Source organism: Schistocerca serialis, chromosome 7, assembly GCF_023864345.2.
Source record: "Schistocerca serialis cubense isolate TAMUIC-IGC-003099 chromosome 7, iqSchSeri2.2, whole genome shotgun sequence".
Lineage (NCBI taxonomy): Eukaryota > Metazoa > Arthropoda > Insecta > Orthoptera > Acrididae > Schistocerca > Schistocerca serialis.
In genome coordinates, this window is record NC_064644.1 from 152,096,507 (window position 1) to 152,115,331 (window position 18,825).

Here is an 18,825-nt window from a genome sequence, read left to right on the forward strand (position 1 = left end):
GTTCCGGATTGAGCGCCTAGAACCGCTAACTGGAGAGTGGTTTACAGAATGTACGCGGAGATGTGCCATAAACAATGCACAAGGGGAAATAGCGTCTGACACTCACTGGAGAGTGGTTTACAGAATGTACGCGTAGATGTGCCTTAAACAATGCAGACATCTGTGAACAAATTTGACGTCGTCTTGAGAGACAGGTAGTTTATCTGATGACACAGTACAATGTTGGTGCCGGTAAAAGTGTTTTGGACCACGCTGTTCATTGCATATTGTTCACCACGAGATTCCACAGCAGACGACCTCGACATGTTCGCACGTTGATCAGGCGACAAAGCCAATTATGATTCTAGTGGGTACGGCAGCATTGAGATTTGACCAATGGTCATTAGAAACGTCTCGCCAGGTCAGATGAATCACGTTCTTCTGTGAACGTGAACGGCTGCTTGCAACACGCACCGTGCAACGGACGCTTGCCTGTGGAGACAGTAGTGTGCTACGGGGGAAATTTTTTAAAAAAAGAAAAAGGTTCAAATGGCTCTGGGCACTATGGGTCTTAACTTCTGAGGTCACCGCTCCCCTAGAACTACTTAAGCCTAACTAACCTAAGGACATCACACACATCCACGTCCGAGGCAGGATTCGAACCTGTGACCGTAGCGATCGCGCCGTTCCAAACTGAAGCACCTATAACCGCTCGGCCACAATGGCCGGCGGGGGAAATTCACATTGGCTTCCATGGGACCTGAGGTAGTAACGGGGCAGCATGAATATTGCTGATGACAACCTGCGTCCCGGCATTCTTGGTGTTTTACTCGGCGGCGTCTTCCAGTAAATGACTGCCCGTGTCACAAAGCCAAAATTGTTAAAGGAACATCATAGTGAACTCGCCTTGATTTCTTGGCACCCAGATTGGCATTATCTAAGCTCGATGAAACACAGTTTGCACGCTTCAGGGCCATTTAAGCTTTCAAGAGAAAGAGGTCCGCAATTTACGTGAACTTCTTAGTGTCTACGTCGTGCCATATACCTCCTGAAACGTATCAAGGACTTCTCTGATCAATGCCACTCCAAATATCCTCTTTATTGCTCTCCAAACGTGAACCAATACATTATTAAACAGGTGCTCATAATATTTTGGTTCGTCACTGTACGTCTTATAGCTGGAAATAAGTAAAAAAGAGATACGTTTAGCCAATCCTAGATGAGCCTTACCTTTTTCATGTTAATGGTTTACAGCACAGTCAGTGGTTGCAATTCCTTCTCGTTTCTGTTGTCTGCACATACATTTTCTAGCTATTCGTGCATCTTTGTTCTTGAATTTGTCCTATTTTCCGTTATACTTTCATACTGCACCATAAAAGTTATTTCTAGATTTGTAACTGTGAAGTACATACATCTACTCAGAATATCGGTGTGCGTTAACAATGGACGACTGATGCTTCAAATATTAATGAATTAATCTATTAAGAGATACCTGTGAGGTTCATAATGAAATATATACATATAATTTCCTGGGATCCAGTGATTTTTGAAAAAAAATAGTCACTAGCCAAGACTTTAGCAATTTAATAGTTTATTTTAACGTTGAAACAGCATCTAGGTGTAGGTATAAAACGATATGATGTACATCGTATTTCCATTTCCGACAAACCTCCGGTACGCGAGACAGGAATGCGTAAAGGATTTCTAAATTCGTAGGATATGCGCCGGTGGCCTTCCATACATTATCTGTTTGCGGTGGATACCTTCGCCTTGCTTTTGTTGGCGGTCGATGTGTGGCCGGCGCGCAGGTCGTCGCCGTAGATGCTGACGCGCTCATGCGGGGGCGGGGGCGAGATGAGCTGGCGGCCATGTTGGTCGCGGTACTTCGAGTACGGGAAGTCCACGAGGTGGCGCATTTTTAGAGAGCGGCAGAGGCGGCCGCTGAACTCGCTGGTGCAGAATACGCACACTGTGGGGAACCCATTCTGGAGCGCCAACGCAAGGCTCTGCACTGTCAGCTCCTGTCGGACAGAGGCGTCCCACCGTCAGATTTCTGCCCTGAGGAGGCTGCTACTGTCGAAAGAACTCCGCTCGGTTAACACCTTCGCCGTGCATCAAGAGCTACGCCGTTCTCTATAAAAAGATGTAATGCAGAAGTAAAGTATCGTGAATTTGTTAATCTTTCATTTTCATGACATGTTTGAGTTTCTATGTGTTATCTGCATGGTGACAATTACTTAAATCAACAACCTCTGGGAGGTCACCCAGGACACCAACGCAAACCTTCTTCTCTAATTTCGTAATTACCAGTGAGCTCGTGGGCAGTTGTTAATCTATTTATAAAATGTTCAAATATGCGTGAATTCCTAAGGGGCCAAACAGCTGAGGTCACGGTCCCTAGACTTACACCCTACCTAAACTGACCTGTGCTAAAAACAACACACACACCCGTGCCCGAGGGAGGACTCGAACCTCCGGCGGGAATGACCACGCAGTCCGTAAAATGGTGCCTCAATCCGCACGACCACTCCGCGCGGCTGTTAATCTAGTTGACATGCAGTGTGTGCACAACCTGGAAACAATTCATTATCGACTCAGATCACACTTTCCACGTTGATACCTAGAACAGCTGCGGTATCACGTATCGATACTACTCCACGGTCGTCTTTAAGTTGGCAACGGAATAGCAAGTTTCTGTCATACACTGATAGCGGTCCTGTGGGATCTGACGGACCCAATGGAGTATGCCCGTGCAGCCACGCCCCCACCGACTAGGTGTCGCAAACGCACTTTGCTCCCGCAGTATAGGAGGGCCGATGGCAGAGACACGCTTCACTTGCACTTGGAGCCCCTTCGCTACGACACTATCATTCGTGCTTAGTACAGCGAGCCTCATCCTTGTTGACATTGTGATAAATGGACTCTGTTTCTTGCTATATTTTTCCCGTGAGTCTTCGTACGCTTGGGGAATTACAAGCTACGGAAGTGTTCTGTTCACTGTGTTAATTTCTTCACTAATCATTTCTGCTGCTGACAAGATTTCCTACGACAACAGTTCCACACCACTCAGCAGCCCATCTCCTCATCATTGTATGAGATGTCGTACACAACAACAGTGTCAAATACATCCTGCACTTCCGCGCGTGTGCTATTTACAGATAAAGCACAGTTCGAGTGTGATGGGGTCTTCAAAATCCACAATTCTCGTGTTTCAAGCGAGGTTTGTCCACATGCCACATTTACTCGCGCTCATCAAGCGCAATTCTATATGAATGTGTGAGCAGGTGTTGTTGGTGAAGTAGGCAGTATCTGCTACCTAGACCATGACATGTATTATTTCAGTTTCCTCGCCAGAACATAGCCAGCAACGGCCTCTAGGAGAAGAGAACATAAGCACCGCGCCGCCTGCCAGCAGCCCAGTTGAAGAGTAGCCGTACTATGAGCTCTACAGCAGAGACTTGGAACTGCATTGTTTCACTTGTATTAGGAGTTGTGTATACTGAAGAGCTTTTCTTATTTTATCTGTCGCCCACTGCTTGCGATACACCATTGTAACGTCTCAAAGTTATGTATTGTCACTTATCTTACTGCAATAAAAATTCATTGATAGAGTTTGCTTGAATTGTTGTTTAGCGATCAGAGAAAGCAGGTTCCATAGGCACCCTGTGTTAGACGAGTGGGCATGACACGACACTGGATGACGTTCTCCACGCTGGAAGTATGTGGTTCCAGCATGACGGAGTGCCGATTCTTTAACCGACAGTTCCCAGAAAAGTAGATTGACAGTGGTGGTCCTGTACCATGGCTCACTCGATCCTCTGATTTGACCCATTTGGACCTTTCTGTAAGAGGAGAGATGTGCAACCTCGTGTACAAAACTCCTGTTGAATCAGGGGAGGATCTGGTTGCCGCGGTAATACTAGGGATCAAGGACACTCCTGCTGCTTTTGACTGTGCAAAACAGAACATGATCCACCGGCGTAACCTCTGTTTATAAGTCAGTGGCGGCAATTTTGGACCTCTAGTGTAATAGCTTAATTGTGTTACGTTAATGTTGTTGCCTTTTAGTAACAAAGAATTAGAACTTGTTTGCATTGCTTTTTTGTCATCACCGGAAAACAAAACGGAAAGAGTGCTTTCATTGGCCACTGCAACCCCAAGAGATCGTTATCTTAATTAGTTTTCATCCACAGGAAACTTACTTGATTGGTTGAATAATACTCACAAAAAATATGACATTAGAGAAAAATATTTGTTTCGGTGTCCCGTGTAAATTCCTAGATATTTCTCCGTTTAAATAATTTTCGTTCTGTATACTGTGAATCGGGTATTCCAGTAACGCTGTTTCTATTTATCATACCACGTAACATTTTCACACTATTTTAATTTTATTTTCTTCTTTTTCTAAAAAACCAAATTCTTGAATGTCTGTTATTTCTAATTCTGATAGCATTTCATCTATCTGAGCACGCCACCAACATCATTACAGATGGATTCTGACTAGCTTTACAGACTAGGAAACGAGAAGTTGAGGTACATTTAATGGAAACCAAGTATCGTCGTTATGGTCCCGACGTGAGCTGAAAATGTTACATTATGAAATAATGTGTTGTAGTGTGTGTATTGATTGCAGTGATTAGTAACTAGAAGTGAATGAGCACTGCAGCAATAGCCTTTTACATTACTGTATAATTTCTTTGTAAAATGATGTTACGTTGTGCAAGAGGGATAAACGAAATGAAATAGTGCTCTTTCAAACAGGCTGGCCTTGTATTTCGAAATATGTGGGGCTCCAGTCTTAATTCGACTATCTTCATTTGGGGTTTAGACGATTTACCTAAATTATTTCAAGCAAAGGCCCTGACGGTTCCTACTACACGGCCAAGAACGGTAGCCTGTCCCATATTTTTCAAACTAGACCTGCAAGTGTGGAGATGCCTGAACATACGAATTATTTTCATTTCTTTGTTCATAACTTGCAATAACATGAAATGTCCAGTTTCGTTCTAACAGTCTCCACGGAGAAATTTACTCTCCATCTGAATTTCATGAGCTAAGCATAATACTTGCCTCGACTTCACATTCTCTTCCTACTTCTTCGAGGACCTGTTCTTCCTTGTGGCTTATAAACCATTATCTGTTTTGGTAATCCACCCTTATTCATTGTTGGGAACGTTGAGAACATTGAATATGAGTTTCTGTATCTTGATCGTTATTACAGCTTGATCTTTATTGTAATTTACATCTGCTCGCAGTTAGCACAAATGAGAGATTTAGTCTATAGGTTTCATGTCGATCATTATGTTTCAGTGGACTGGGTATTTTCCACGAACTGCCATTACTGTAGTTGTAGGTACAAAGTTTTCTAAGTATTATTGTTTGATAATTTCTTCAAGTCTGTACACACATCCGTACACGTCATCTCTTTTTCGTATGACTGTAATACCATTAGCAAACAACCAAATATTTGAAATTTCTTACAGATTAAAACTGTGTGCCAGACCAAGACTCGAACTCGGGATCTTTGCCTTTCGAGGCCAAGTGCTCTATCTCGAAAGGCAAAGGTCCCAGTTCCAGTCTCGGTCTAGCACACAGTTTTAATCTACCGAGAAAATTCATGTCAGCGCACGCTCGGCTGCAGAGTGAAAAGCCCATTCTGGAAACATCCTCCCAGGCTGTGGCTAAGCCAAATCTCCGCAATATCCTTTCTTCTAGGAGTGCTGGTTCCGAAAGGTTCGCAGAAGAGCTTCTGTGAAGTTTGGAAGGTAGGAGACAAGGTACTGGCAGAATTGTAGCTGTGAGGACTGGTCGTGAGTAGTACTTGGGTGGCACATCGGATGCCGGCACGGTATCTCAGCGTGTTGGGTCAGAGAGTTAGCTGCCCTCTGTAATAAAAAAAAACTGAATTAATGGATGAACGATTAACTTGAACAAGCGTCATGGGACGTCCACCCCGAACAAATGGAATGAACAATAACAAACAAAATGAGATCAATATAAAAAAGTTGATACAGCTGGCACGGTAGCTCAGCGTGTTCGGTCAGAGGGTTAGCTGCCGTCTGTAATAAAGAAAAACTGAATTAATGGTTGAACGATTAACTTGAACAAGCGTCATGGGACGTCCACCCCGAAGAAATAGAACTAACAATAACGAACAAAATGAGATCTACATAAGAAAGTTGGTAGAGCACATGCCAGCGAAAGGAAAGGTCCGGAGTTGGAGTCTCGGTCCGGCACACAGTTTTAATCTGCCAGGTAGTTTCATATCAGTGCACATTCCGCTGCAGAGTGAAAATCAGTCAAAGTTTTGCATGAACGCTTATTGGATCCGCAACTGTGATACATATAATGTTAATTGGAGGGGTACGGGACAGAAAGGAAGGGAACTACTGAGATCAGATGCGTCCGGAGCTTGGGTGGAATGAGCGCCGCCAGCCGCGGTGGCCGAGCGGTTGTAAGTGCTTCAGTCCGGAACCGCGCGACTGCTACCGTCGCTGGTTCGAATCCTGCCTCGGGCATGAATGTGTGTGATGTCCGTACGTTTGTTAGGTAGTTCTAGGGACTCATGACCACAGATGTTAAGTCCCATAGTGCTCAGAGTCATTTGAACCAAATCAGAGCTGACGAGTAAAAAAGTGTGCCACACCGGGCCTCGAAGCAAGGATTACTTGCTTGTCAGACAATACCGTTAACCACTGCGCCACCCACACATAGTGTTTATTGCATATGAGTGGACTATCTCAGCAAGCTTTCCAGCCGACTCATATTCCCACCTAGCGCCACCTATGCACAGTCCCCATTCATCTCCTCCATTCTCTTTAATTTTAGATTCCAGCTAGGGGTCGAACGCAACTGTGAATCCGCTTCGAAGATTATGGATTCGCTGACCATCAAGGCAAATCTGTTATAGAATGCGTGCACATTGGTGATAAATACTGTGTTCGGGTAGCACAGTGGTTAACGCACAGGCCTAGTAAATAGGAGATCCCTGGTTTCAGTCCCGGTCCATTACACATTTTCACTGTCTCCACTGATTCCACATAAAGTACCACTGCAGCTGATATCATTAGTTCGTTCCCTTTCCTTTCATTTCTTCCCCCTCCCCCCTTCTATTTATATAGCAATACATTTATTGATATATCACTATTTGTTTTATAATAAATGAAAAGCACCATTCTGCTTTTGTTCTACAGTAATACTTTTACTACTACTACTGTTATACTACCAATGCTACGACTACTAGGTTAAGAAGCGCAGAGATACATAACATCATATCAAAGACGTAGACCTTGATGTGATATGCATTACGATTCTTCATGGTGCACCATAATTTTGGATCTTAGACAAAAACTCATTGCACGACACGTAGGTATACAATGCAGAAAACAGAATCTGTTGAACTACAAATTCCGCTCGTAGTCATTTACACCAGCGAGCTAAAAAGCCGGAGATCATTCACCGCTCTATGCGGTCGGCAGAACGAGGAGGAGAATTAGCTGTAGGCTTGACGGTGAACAACTGGAGTTGTCGGCGTGAGCGGCAAACCGAATGCGGCTGCGGCGTCTCTGTAACAGACGGGGTCATTACAGACACCGCGGCGCTGTTTGTTGTTTTAATGTCAGTTTGATTGCTCGCACACACAGGGCGGTGGCGCGCTGGCGCCAGTGACAATGACATTAACAACACTGCGCCCACTGGCGCAGCACCCGACATTCACCCCTGCACGCAGGCAACCCGGCCGGCAACCGTGTTCGCCGGTCGCGATTAGAGCGGCATTAATTAATTCTACACCACGTGGCGTGCGCCGGCAATCCGCCGGTCATTATCAGGAAACAGACACTGGGCGCACGCCATTATTTCGCGCGTCCGCTCCAAGCTGAAATGTTTATAATGCAGGCGCGACGGCCACCCACTATCCATCGCTGTTGCAGCCAGCTGCCCATATGAGACTGTAGCGACGGAACTCGGCCGGTAAACGCACGTGCTGGTGCGCCTGTCGATTGGTGTCTGTCAGGCGACGTCACCCAGTGGAATGTTTGATGTTCTCCTCAAACTAAGTGCGGTGCTTCCTCTCCTATGCAAACCCTCCCCTCCACCCCACCCCTTCCCATTTTCTGCGGACAAGCTCGTTCCACTCCAATTGTATGCAGTATTCACGTCCTTAGGACTACTGGCCCAGCTCGACGAATCCTTATGAAAATGTAACGGCACTGAATGCTGTAACATGCATGGTAAAACCAACCGGACGATGGCGTGAGCACTACATCACGTTGGGTATTCGTCCTCTTAAATTAATCTCTCCCACGGAAAGGGAACAAAAACAGGCGTTGCTATCTCCGGCTGGATTCCAGACCTCCAGTGCGCCTGGCCGCAGACGAAGTGGTTTATCGGTAATCTCTCGACGCAGAATATTCATAACGCGGGTAAGAGAGAGCGAGACAGAGAGAGAGAGACACACACAGAGAGAAAGAGCGATATGGGAAGAGGGAAGGTGGTGGAGTGACAGAGAGAAACAGAGACGGTGGGAGAGAGAAAGAGGGGGGAGGAGGGAGGGTACAGGTAGCATACTGTCCAATCTAGGGCTATGAATACTGCGCAGGGCTGCACGTGGTTAATCGCATCAGCGGCTGCATTAAGCACGTTTGTTTGCGTGAGGCCTCGAGACCATCTCTCCAAAGCTCAATTTGTTTCTGGCCGCTTTAATAACTGGGACAACACAGAGTGATAGTTTTGCTCCGAAAAATAAAATGTATATTTATTTTCAGCCATAATGGCTATATTTGTGAACCGTGACAGTGTGGGATAATTACTTATTTCAAGTTTCTGCTATCAGTCACTTTTAATTTTATGCTTAATCTAACATAATGCAACGCGTTTCGAACATCTTTTGTTCATCTTCAGGCGTTTATAGATACGTACATACATAGAGAAATATTACTTAAATATAAACAGTGTTAAACTAGATTAACCTAGAACACTGCCGGCTGAAGTGGCCGTGCGGTTAAAGGCGCTGCAGTCTGGAACCGCAAGACCGCTACGGTCGCAGGTTCGAATCCTGCCTCGGGCATGGATGTTTGTGGTGTCCTTAGGTTAGTTAGGTTTAACTAGTTCTAAGTTCTAGGGGACTAATGACCTCAGCAGTTGAGTCCCATAGTGCTCAGAGCCATTTGAACCTAGAACACTTTGTCCATTTTTTTTTTACTGTAGCTGCTGGTGTGTCATTTGGGGGGAAGGAGGGGGGCAGTGTATGGCTAGAAATCGAAATCAGTGATGTCTTCTGCTGGTTTTCTTCTTTGTGGTTGACTATGTATATCACAGCCTATATAGGATGCAGATATATTTGCATCAGTTATGTGTTACGAAAATAGAGTGAAAGGCTTTTATATGACACTTCATCACTTACAATTTCATCATCTTGCTGCTTCACTTGCATCACTGGTGTAATGGCGGAGCTGTTGATTGACATTACACTATTGCACATTATATGTCAATCAACAGATCCTCCATTACACCAGCGATACAAGTGAAACAGCAAGATGATGAAATTGTAAGTGATCAACTGTCATATAAAAGCCTTTCACACTATTTTCGTAACACGTAACTGATGCAAATCTATCTGCATCCTATACAGGCTGTGATATACACACGCCGGCCGTGGTGACCGAGTGGTTCTAGGCACTACAGTCTGGAATCGCGCGACCGCTACGGTCGCAGGTTCGAATCCTGCTTCGGGCATGGATGTGTGTGATGTCATTAGGTTAGTAAGGTTTAAGTAGTTCTAAGTTCCGGGGGACTGATGACCTTAGAAGTTAAGTCCCATAGTGCTCAGAGCCATTTTCTTGTGATATACACAGTCAACCACAAAGAAGAAAACCAGCAGAGGGCATCACTGATTTCGATTTCTAGCCATACACTGCCCTCCCCCCCTTCCCCCAAATGCCACACCAGCAGCTACAGTAAAAAAACAATGAACAAAGTGTTCTAGATTAATCTGGTTTAAGACTGTTTATTTTCAAGTAACAAAAAAAAATGGTTCAAATGGCTCTTAGCACTATGGGACCTTACATCTATGGTCATCAGTCCCCTAGAACTTAGGACTACTTAAACCTAACCAACCTAAGGACAGCACACAACACCCAGTCATCACGAGACAGAGAAAATCCCTGACCACGCCGTGAATCGAACACGGGAACCCGGGCGTGGGAACCGAGAACGCTACCACAGGACCAGGAGCTGTGAACTTTAAGTAACATTTCTCTATGTATGTACGTATGTATAAACCCCTGACGATGAACAAAACATGTTCGAAACGCGTTGCATTATGCTAGATTAAGTACAAAATAAAAAATGACTGGTAGCAGAAACTTGAAATAAATAATTAAAATGTATATGTTGTCTGAAGTATAATGAGCAGCTGTTTTGCGACCATTCTTCCCAAAACTGTCCTGTAACTAACATAAAATCAGTAGTACAATACTTTTCTTTTCTCGTCCAGTTTCGCTTAAGAATGCGGAGTTGTTGTGGGACGTCGCGGAATGTTCACTCTTCAACCCCTTTAGTTTCATGAAGTTCCGATACTTTGGGGGCTTCAATATAGCGTCTGTAACGGTGCTGCGCTCCTATCAGAGAGCTGTCATTGAGATTCTTTTGACGGTAAACCAGAGTATCTCAGTCTTTTATGGCAGGTTGCAGATCGTATACGGAAACATGGCCGTGAACAAAATCACGGTGAGTCGCTTGGCGAGGCGTCTGTCATCATCGCAACAAGGTCGAGCAAAGCTGACCGATCTCTCACCTGCCAGCCGGACGCACAAAGCTGTGATTTCTGCAATGCTGGAATGTGCGTGCTCGTCGGTAAAAAAATGCAAATGGGCTTCTGCTTCTCCATGACAACGAAAGGCCCCACACAAGTCTACACGTTCTAGAGGACCTCAGAAAACCTCATTGGACTCTTCTTCTTCATCCAACCCATAGCCCGGCTCTCACACCTTCCGTCTTCCATTTGTTAGCCCCAATGAAGGATGTTCTTCGCAGGAAGCAGTAGGTTGATGACGGGAATGTATTGATGCAGCAAGACGTCGGCTCCGATGACGACCATGCGGACATAGTGGATCTCCTAGTAAGACGCCGTAAGGCCGTCGCATTGAACGCAAGATCTGTCAAATATAGTGTGCTGCAGCCAAAAGAGTGAATAGTAATATGGTGTACAGGAATCCTGTTTAAAACCAACCTGCTGTCAGTAAAAGACCTGTGTAGCATTGCTTATTGATTGCCCTTCGTATATCAGTATCAGTGATTCCCACTAGCTAATAACTGTAGTTTACATCCTTATACTGTATCGCATGGTTCAACCTAAAAAAAGAAGCCGCTTTGAAAACATATTAAACTTTGCTGCAAGCGAACAGATGCGCAAGCTCACATAGGCTGACAGGTAACGCCCATTCCCGGACGAGTTTCCAGAAGGGACCAGCATATTTGCCGTTCAGGTCAACGCCACTTGCATAACCAGCATTCCTTTGAGGAGACACCACAGGGCATGTGTCTAAAGTAACATTAGCATCTCCTGTAAGAACACCAGCAAAAACTGTTTTACAACTCGAATATGGAAGGAGGAGAAATGCTGCTTTTAGCATGGTCCAGAAAGACGTTTTGTGAGCAAATCGTAAAAAACAGGGCTTTCTTCGAAATAAACAGCGCACCGAAGGAAAAGATGTAAAGATGGAGTAAGAACCATTGAAACACGTATGTAACATAGCAGCGATGGCGAGGCATTGTAGCATCTGTGACCAGAGAGTATGTGCTTGACCGCGCGAGTGTTGCGAGCGGTTCTCAGTCGGTCAGTAGTAGTCGTTGCGAGTCTGTCAGTAGTAGTCGTTCGGTCGTTGCGAGTCAGCAGTCGTTGCGAGTCTGTAGCTCGGTTTAGTTGAGAACAGTACTCTGTCAGTAGTCGTCGCGTGCTGTACGCTAATAGTCGTCATGCAGAGCGGTCGGTCAGTAGTAGCAGCCCAGTGCGGTTGTGTGATGTAGGCGGTCGGCAACACTGGTCAAGATGGTGAATAAGGTATACCATTAATTAATATAATCATTAGATAATGTAAAAAATTTATTTATTGTAATTATTCTCCAACAAGTTCCCCAGTAATAATTGTTATTTCAAAAGCATTTTTTCAAATTTAATTTTTTATTGAACTAAAGATCTCGTTGCACTTCCCATTTCATTCCACTTCTTTTGAAGAAAAATTTCACTAGAATTACAAAAAAAAAAGAGAATATTATTATTTGCAATGCAGTTCCTCCAAGCGGTGCGCAACAACAAGAGCAGATATGTGACATCCATTTATTCTGAGGTAAGACTTTAATTCTGATTGTTTTTACACAGGGCCAAAGACCGATATTTCGGTTTAATTAAATTTTCTTATCACTGAATGGACTTTAATTTTTCATCAGGAATTTATATTTGAGTCAGATTGCGAATTTCACATTTTTGTTGCCATTGTCAGTACATTTCATTGTGCGCAGGTTACGTTTAGCGCAATGTCCATTAGCATCCCTAAATAATATTGGCCATTCTTTTAAATTTCTGTGGGGAGGTTACACTCGGCTCCCATTTGTATTAAGTATTGTCACTTACATTTCTTAAAAAATTGCGGTGGGGAGGTTACACTTGGCGACACCCAGTCCAGGATCGAATTTCGTTGAGAGTCTTTTGAGCAACAGTCAGATATCTGCTCTTATTTGCTTAAGTATAATTAGGATTTGGCGCTACGCTTTTATTAATCTTGTGACTTTCTCTCTACAGGTTAACGGCAATTTGTTGCTTTGTTGTATTTGTGTGTTGCTTTTGCATTGTGTTGATTTGTTTTGTGAAAAATTTTGACTATTGTAAAAATGCCGCGAAAGACTGTGAATAGTGTATCGCGAAGTATTGTGAATGAAATTACCGACTTAAACAACGTGACCGATAGTAATTGTGATACGCAACGTAATGATGACAATCCTGCGTTCACTAACAATCAGTGCATTCCAACCACTAATGATGACTTTCACCTTAATGATGAACAAACGAACTCAATTGTCTCGTCTGTTAACTTGACGACAATTGATGACGCAGAATGCTCTATGGTAATGAGCGCTGCCGAGCTTAACACACCCGATTTGGAAAATTTAAGTGACGAACAGACGAATTTGTCTAATGAAAATGAACAGGATACACAAAGTAAGACGGATTTATTTAATTCCGAAATAGTGAGTGACAGTGTACATCGGGCTGATAATCCTTTTTGTAAGTTGCAAAATGACCAAATGGTCACACAAAGTGCGACAACTGCAGGTACATCATTAAACAGTACTGAGAATAGAAATGCTAATTTTGGTTCGGATCAATTTATGACACTATTGCTGCAACGAATTAACCAAATGATGGAAAACCAAGACAACAGTAGTAAAGATCTCAAACAACTTAGGGAAGATAACAAACACTTAAATGAAAAACTTGACAATAATGACAAAAAACAAGACAAACTTAGTGAACAAATTACAGCCGTTGCCGCGCAGTGCCATGACACTAAGGAACAGCTGCGCGCAGAAATTGAGGCGTGTTCACAAAAAAATAGCGAAGAAATTAAATCTGTTGCGCAAGAATTAAGAGAAATGCAAACAGTCGCAACAGAAACACTCAGAGACGAAATTAGCGGAGTCGCTAAACAATGCTCTGAAAAAGCTGCACAATTACGGGACGAGTTTAGAGCAATGACGGTAGAACTTTCGCGCGCTATGGACGCAAAGATAGACACGAAATTCGAACAGCAAAACACTCAGATTAACGAGCGCTTTAATCAGCACATACAGAACAGTGATACGCGTTTCCGCAGATTTATTCAGGATCAAAACAAAGTAAAACGACAAGTCATGGAAACAATCACTGCACAAAGACAAGAGGACAAACGTAAAATATTCGCGAAAGCGAAGACGTATGTAGACAATAATATTACTACAGTGTCCGACAAAATTAATACCATAGAACAATTGAACGCCGAATTACGGGATGAAATTTCTGACCTTAAATCAAAAACAGGTACTCACACAGTAAATATTCAAACAGTGACAGATAGATTCGAACAACTAGATCTAACACAGGATTGCGATGTCATCAAAGCTGATGTTAAAAAACTGAGCGAAACTACGCGCAAGTTGCAAAAACAGATTAATGCGTCTGATTCTAAAACCGATGATCAGGTTAAAATACTGACTGAAAAATGTGATGAATTGGCCAGTCGTATTGATGTTATCGAAAATACTAATGACAATAAATCAGACGATACTGCACCGGTTTCTTTTATCCAAACACCTGAATTTCAAAATTTACAGCAGACAATTAATGAAATCGATTCATCTAACAACACGTTACGTAGGAAGTTATCAAATTTACAACAAGAAGTAACAGAGATGAAAAACACTTCAGTTAATAACACATCACAGCAGACGCCACTTCGCGAACATCCGTCAGACTCGCGCAACACGTATAATGTGAGCAATTTACAGAGACTACGCGACTTAAAATCCGAAAAGCCACGCGACTTAAAATATGAAAAGCTACGCAACTTGAAATCCGTAATTACACAGACGAACAGACTTTCACACAAACCTGAACGTGTTCTCAAATTCAGTGACGAGAGCGTTGATAATAAGCAATTTGTATTTGTAAGAAAATGTAAAGAATTTAATAATGACAGAACACAGGTACACGCTTTGAGGTGTATACGACAATTTGTTTTTATGCTTTCACCGCTATTGCGTGTAATGCAGAAACTAGCTTTGAACCAGATGCGACAATTTATTTTTGTATTTACAACAGCATTACGTATTATGCAGAAACTGGAATTAGCAAGAATACAGCGATTTACTTTTGGAATTTTACCGCTATTGCTTGCAACGCAAAAGCTAAAATTTATTTGCAGTGCGTAAAAGACCTCAGGGGATTCATTACGCTTTAATGAATATGTGCCGTAGCGAGCATAGGGCCCCGAGCTGTAGTAGTGCTGTTTCATCTTTAGTTTTCTGCACTGCTGCCTTCTCTTCTACTATCCTTTATATCTATCCAAACTGCTCTTTAACTATTGCTCTACGTAGTATTAAGAATATGTAATGAAAACCGGATATGACAAATCTTTTACCGAATGTGACAATTTTCAGTAGGCACTCCCGTAATGAAAACTACCGCCGTAATTTTAATAACAGATAAAATCGTAATCATCAGTATGTGTAAAATTATTACTAACAGGAACCACATTTTTGTAACAATAGACCTTTTCACCACAACAGCATGAAAGTCAGCCGCTTAGCATACGTAACCAACAATGCAGTCTACAAGGTCAAGCAAACTTTAATGTTTCGCCGCGTGCACGTATAGTCCCAGTCCCAACAAATAGTAACGCATGGCAGCAAAGAAATAACTACGTACAGACAACACACCATTTCAACTAGTATCGCAATGCGCCGTATAGAAATTACTATCAGGACAGACGTAAAAGGAATGATGAGCACAATTTTCAGCGTACATTTAATAGCGATCGATCTTATGAGCAGCAACAACATCAGCAACAACTCATTATCATGAATGATCCAGACAGTAGGTGTCATCCATAGCGTAATACGTCAGGAATAGTTAACAGAACAGTTCAAATAGTCGAAATGCCACAGCATCCTCCCGTAAATAATAGCACGTACGATAGATTTTAACCAGATACAGCACAGATTGCATATTACAGTAACGCAAACATTACTTTTGACACGCAGAATTTTGTTCACGAGAATGTTATTTGAAACATGCTTTGTTGAATCCTCCACTCTTATCGCACCCAGATCTTACCAGAAATTTTTCCATTGCTACCGACAGTTCCAACACCGCTTTAGGCGTACACATTTTCCAGGAAATAGAAGAAGATGGTTCTACAGTAATTAAAAACATCGCATTTGCAAGTCGCATTCTGTCACCTGCTGAACGAAATTATTCCGTCACAGAACTTGAAACATTATGTGTTGTATGGGCTTTTACGAGATTTCGGCACTTTCTTTATGGCAGACATACCACCGTTTACACAGACCACAGAGCAATACAATTTTTGCTTTCAGCTAAATTTACTCACGACAGGTTAAGTAGATGGAAACTTTATTTACAGGAATTTAATTTTACAATAGTTCACATTCCCGGCACACAAAATGTTATAGCAGACGCACTATCGCGTTCTCTCGGCAACAATCAGCAAGACGTAGCAACCAACTTCTGCAAAACAAATTTCAGTGTCATGTACATTCAGCAAGTTGCTTTTGAAAATTTTATTTCATCGTCATTACAGGACATAGCAAAGGAGCAAAATAAAGACAATGTGTGGAAAGAAATTAAACACCTTTGGCAAGATAAGAATAATATTACGATTAGAAATCACTACACTGTACGCAATGACATTCTGTTTCGCCGCTCTCATCCTGACAGCAACATTTGGTTATTATGCATTCCTGACGAACTGGTCAACAAATTAATTTGGTACACTCATTTAAGCTACGCACATTACGGAGCACGAAAATGTTTTCTTATACTGAGACAGAACTGTTATTTTACCAACATGGAGAAACGTATACGACGAGTTTTAGCGTCATGTAAAATTTGCCAGAAAGCTAAATCAGACACCACTTCACATATTCCTCCTTTATATCCCATTATACCTGTTAAATTAAGACACATGGCCGCAGTAGATATTTTTGGTCCGATTCCGAGAACTAACAGAGGTTTTTGCTACATCTTTGTCGCTGTTGAGCTCGCTTCAAAATTTGTTACTTTCACTCCATTACGCAAAGCTACTGCTAAAACTGTTTCGAAAGCATTTGTAAAACATTTTCTATCTCATGTAGGGCATGTAATGAAAGTAATTTCCGACAATGGATCACCATTTCGTAGTAGTATATGGACACGCATGTTACGAGCCAGAAACATTTCTCCGATTTATATATCCAAGTACCACGCTTCTTCGAACCCTTGTGAAAGATTAATGAAAGAAATTGGTAAACTGTGTAGAATATACTGCCACAAAAGACATATTGATTGGGATACACACATACTCTCATTCCAAGATGTAATTAATTCCATTCCAAATGAATCCACTATGCTATCTCCGACTGTTATACTGAAAAACGTTGAACCACCGAACAAAATTAAAGAATTAATAGAATTTCCCAAAAGTCGTCGCCTACGACACCACGAAATAATTGACATTGCGCTGAACAACATCAAACGTGCGGCAGAGCGCCGGAGAAGACAGCAAAAACAGGTTTGTACACGCCGCGTCTTTCACGTTGGACAGAAGATACTAGTACGTACACACTATTTATCCAGCAAATTAAAAGGTAAGTGCAGTAAATTTGAACTTCTATACACAAGTCCGTATCGGATTCGCAGCATCCCTCACCCCAATGTTGTACACGTCGAAACTTTGAGAACCAGAAAATCGAAAGGCAATCACCATATCTCAAACATTAAACCGTTTATTGAGTGAAACCACTGTATGATTCAACACACTATGATGTCATTTACTAATGCAATTAATTCACCTGACTAATTACTGATGATTATCGTATTTTTTCTTGGCAAGTGCCCGGCAAGGTAAGGTTAGCAGGTCGCTTTTCTTGTCGTTACACATCAGACCGTGCACATTTTCCACTTTTTTTGTGTATATGATTGTACTCCAGTTTTGTTTGTATGCACTATGAAATAGTTAAGATATAACACACAACAATCGACTTTGACATTTTTTTTGCCCTATGACATCTCAACATCGTGACTGTTTTACATTTTTTTTGCTACTGCATTGTATTATTCTGTGTACATTTTTGCATCTGAACACTGTCAACGTCTTTAACATATTACGTTTTCTGTCATGTTATGCTGTAGGGTTAATTATGTTACCATAAACCAGTCATTATCTAGTGGGTATATGATTTAAATGCAGGACATTAATCTTTGTTCATCAATTTCAGAAAGGAATGATGATTCTAAGAAATAAATATAACATAAATGGGAATTTCACCTACGGAATAAACGAAAGGAGATGCAATAACTTTATGAGGAAGAGTAATTGGATCAGGATTAACAAACATTAACAAGAATATACTATACTCATCGAAGAATAGCAGTCTTAACTAATTTTTTCTTTCAGAATACAAGGTGATTGATGCAGGCTGTCAGACTGAACTACACATCTTAGTTTTAGTGATGAAATATGCTAGAGATAAGGAATAATTGTATAATGAGTAATGAAGTGATTTTTTGCAGATGATAATGAATACTGATGAATAATGATGAAGGATATGATGTTATGAATAATGAAGTTTTTCTTTACAGATGATGATAATAGTGAAGTTGTGATGATATGGATAATGAAGTTTTCTTTACAGATGAGGATAATGTTGAAGTTATGTATTTATGCTACGTAGTTATTTAAGTATTTGTTGCAGTTTGCTTTGACAGCAGGTGTTACATTGCATAGTAGGATGACAGAAAGTTTTGGAAAGGACAGCTATGGAACACATTTTATACACATTTCACTACCTGTTAATTCGAAGTTCACTACTTTTCAGCATAGTGTGCGTTTCCTCTTTCCGGTCAATAATCCATTTTGTATTTTTTTTCAGGAGAAGCTTTTCATGATACTTGCTAAACCTGTTACTTATTATACCTGTTCTAGTACTTGCATTTTTATATTTTTACCCATTTGTGTCTATCGTTTATAAATGTGATCACATGTACTGCCTTGTTACGTAATCTTGCTACAGCTGACTCATGACGAATGACGT

General features: G+C 42.0%; 1 protein-coding gene across 1 annotated transcript in view; it reads right to left on the minus strand.

Annotated features, from left to right (window-relative positions):
• The window catches only part of LOC126412940 (arylalkylamine N-acetyltransferase-like 2), a 184,406-nt gene that overhangs the window by 33,194 nt on the left and 132,387 nt on the right, over positions 1 to 18,825 (minus strand). Inside the window, exon 3 of the mRNA XM_050082832.1 lies at positions 1,743 to 2,000. Coding sequence (XP_049938789.1) covers positions 1,743 to 2,000 — 258 coding nt within the window. The remainder of the gene's footprint in view (positions 1 to 1,742; positions 2,001 to 18,825) is intronic.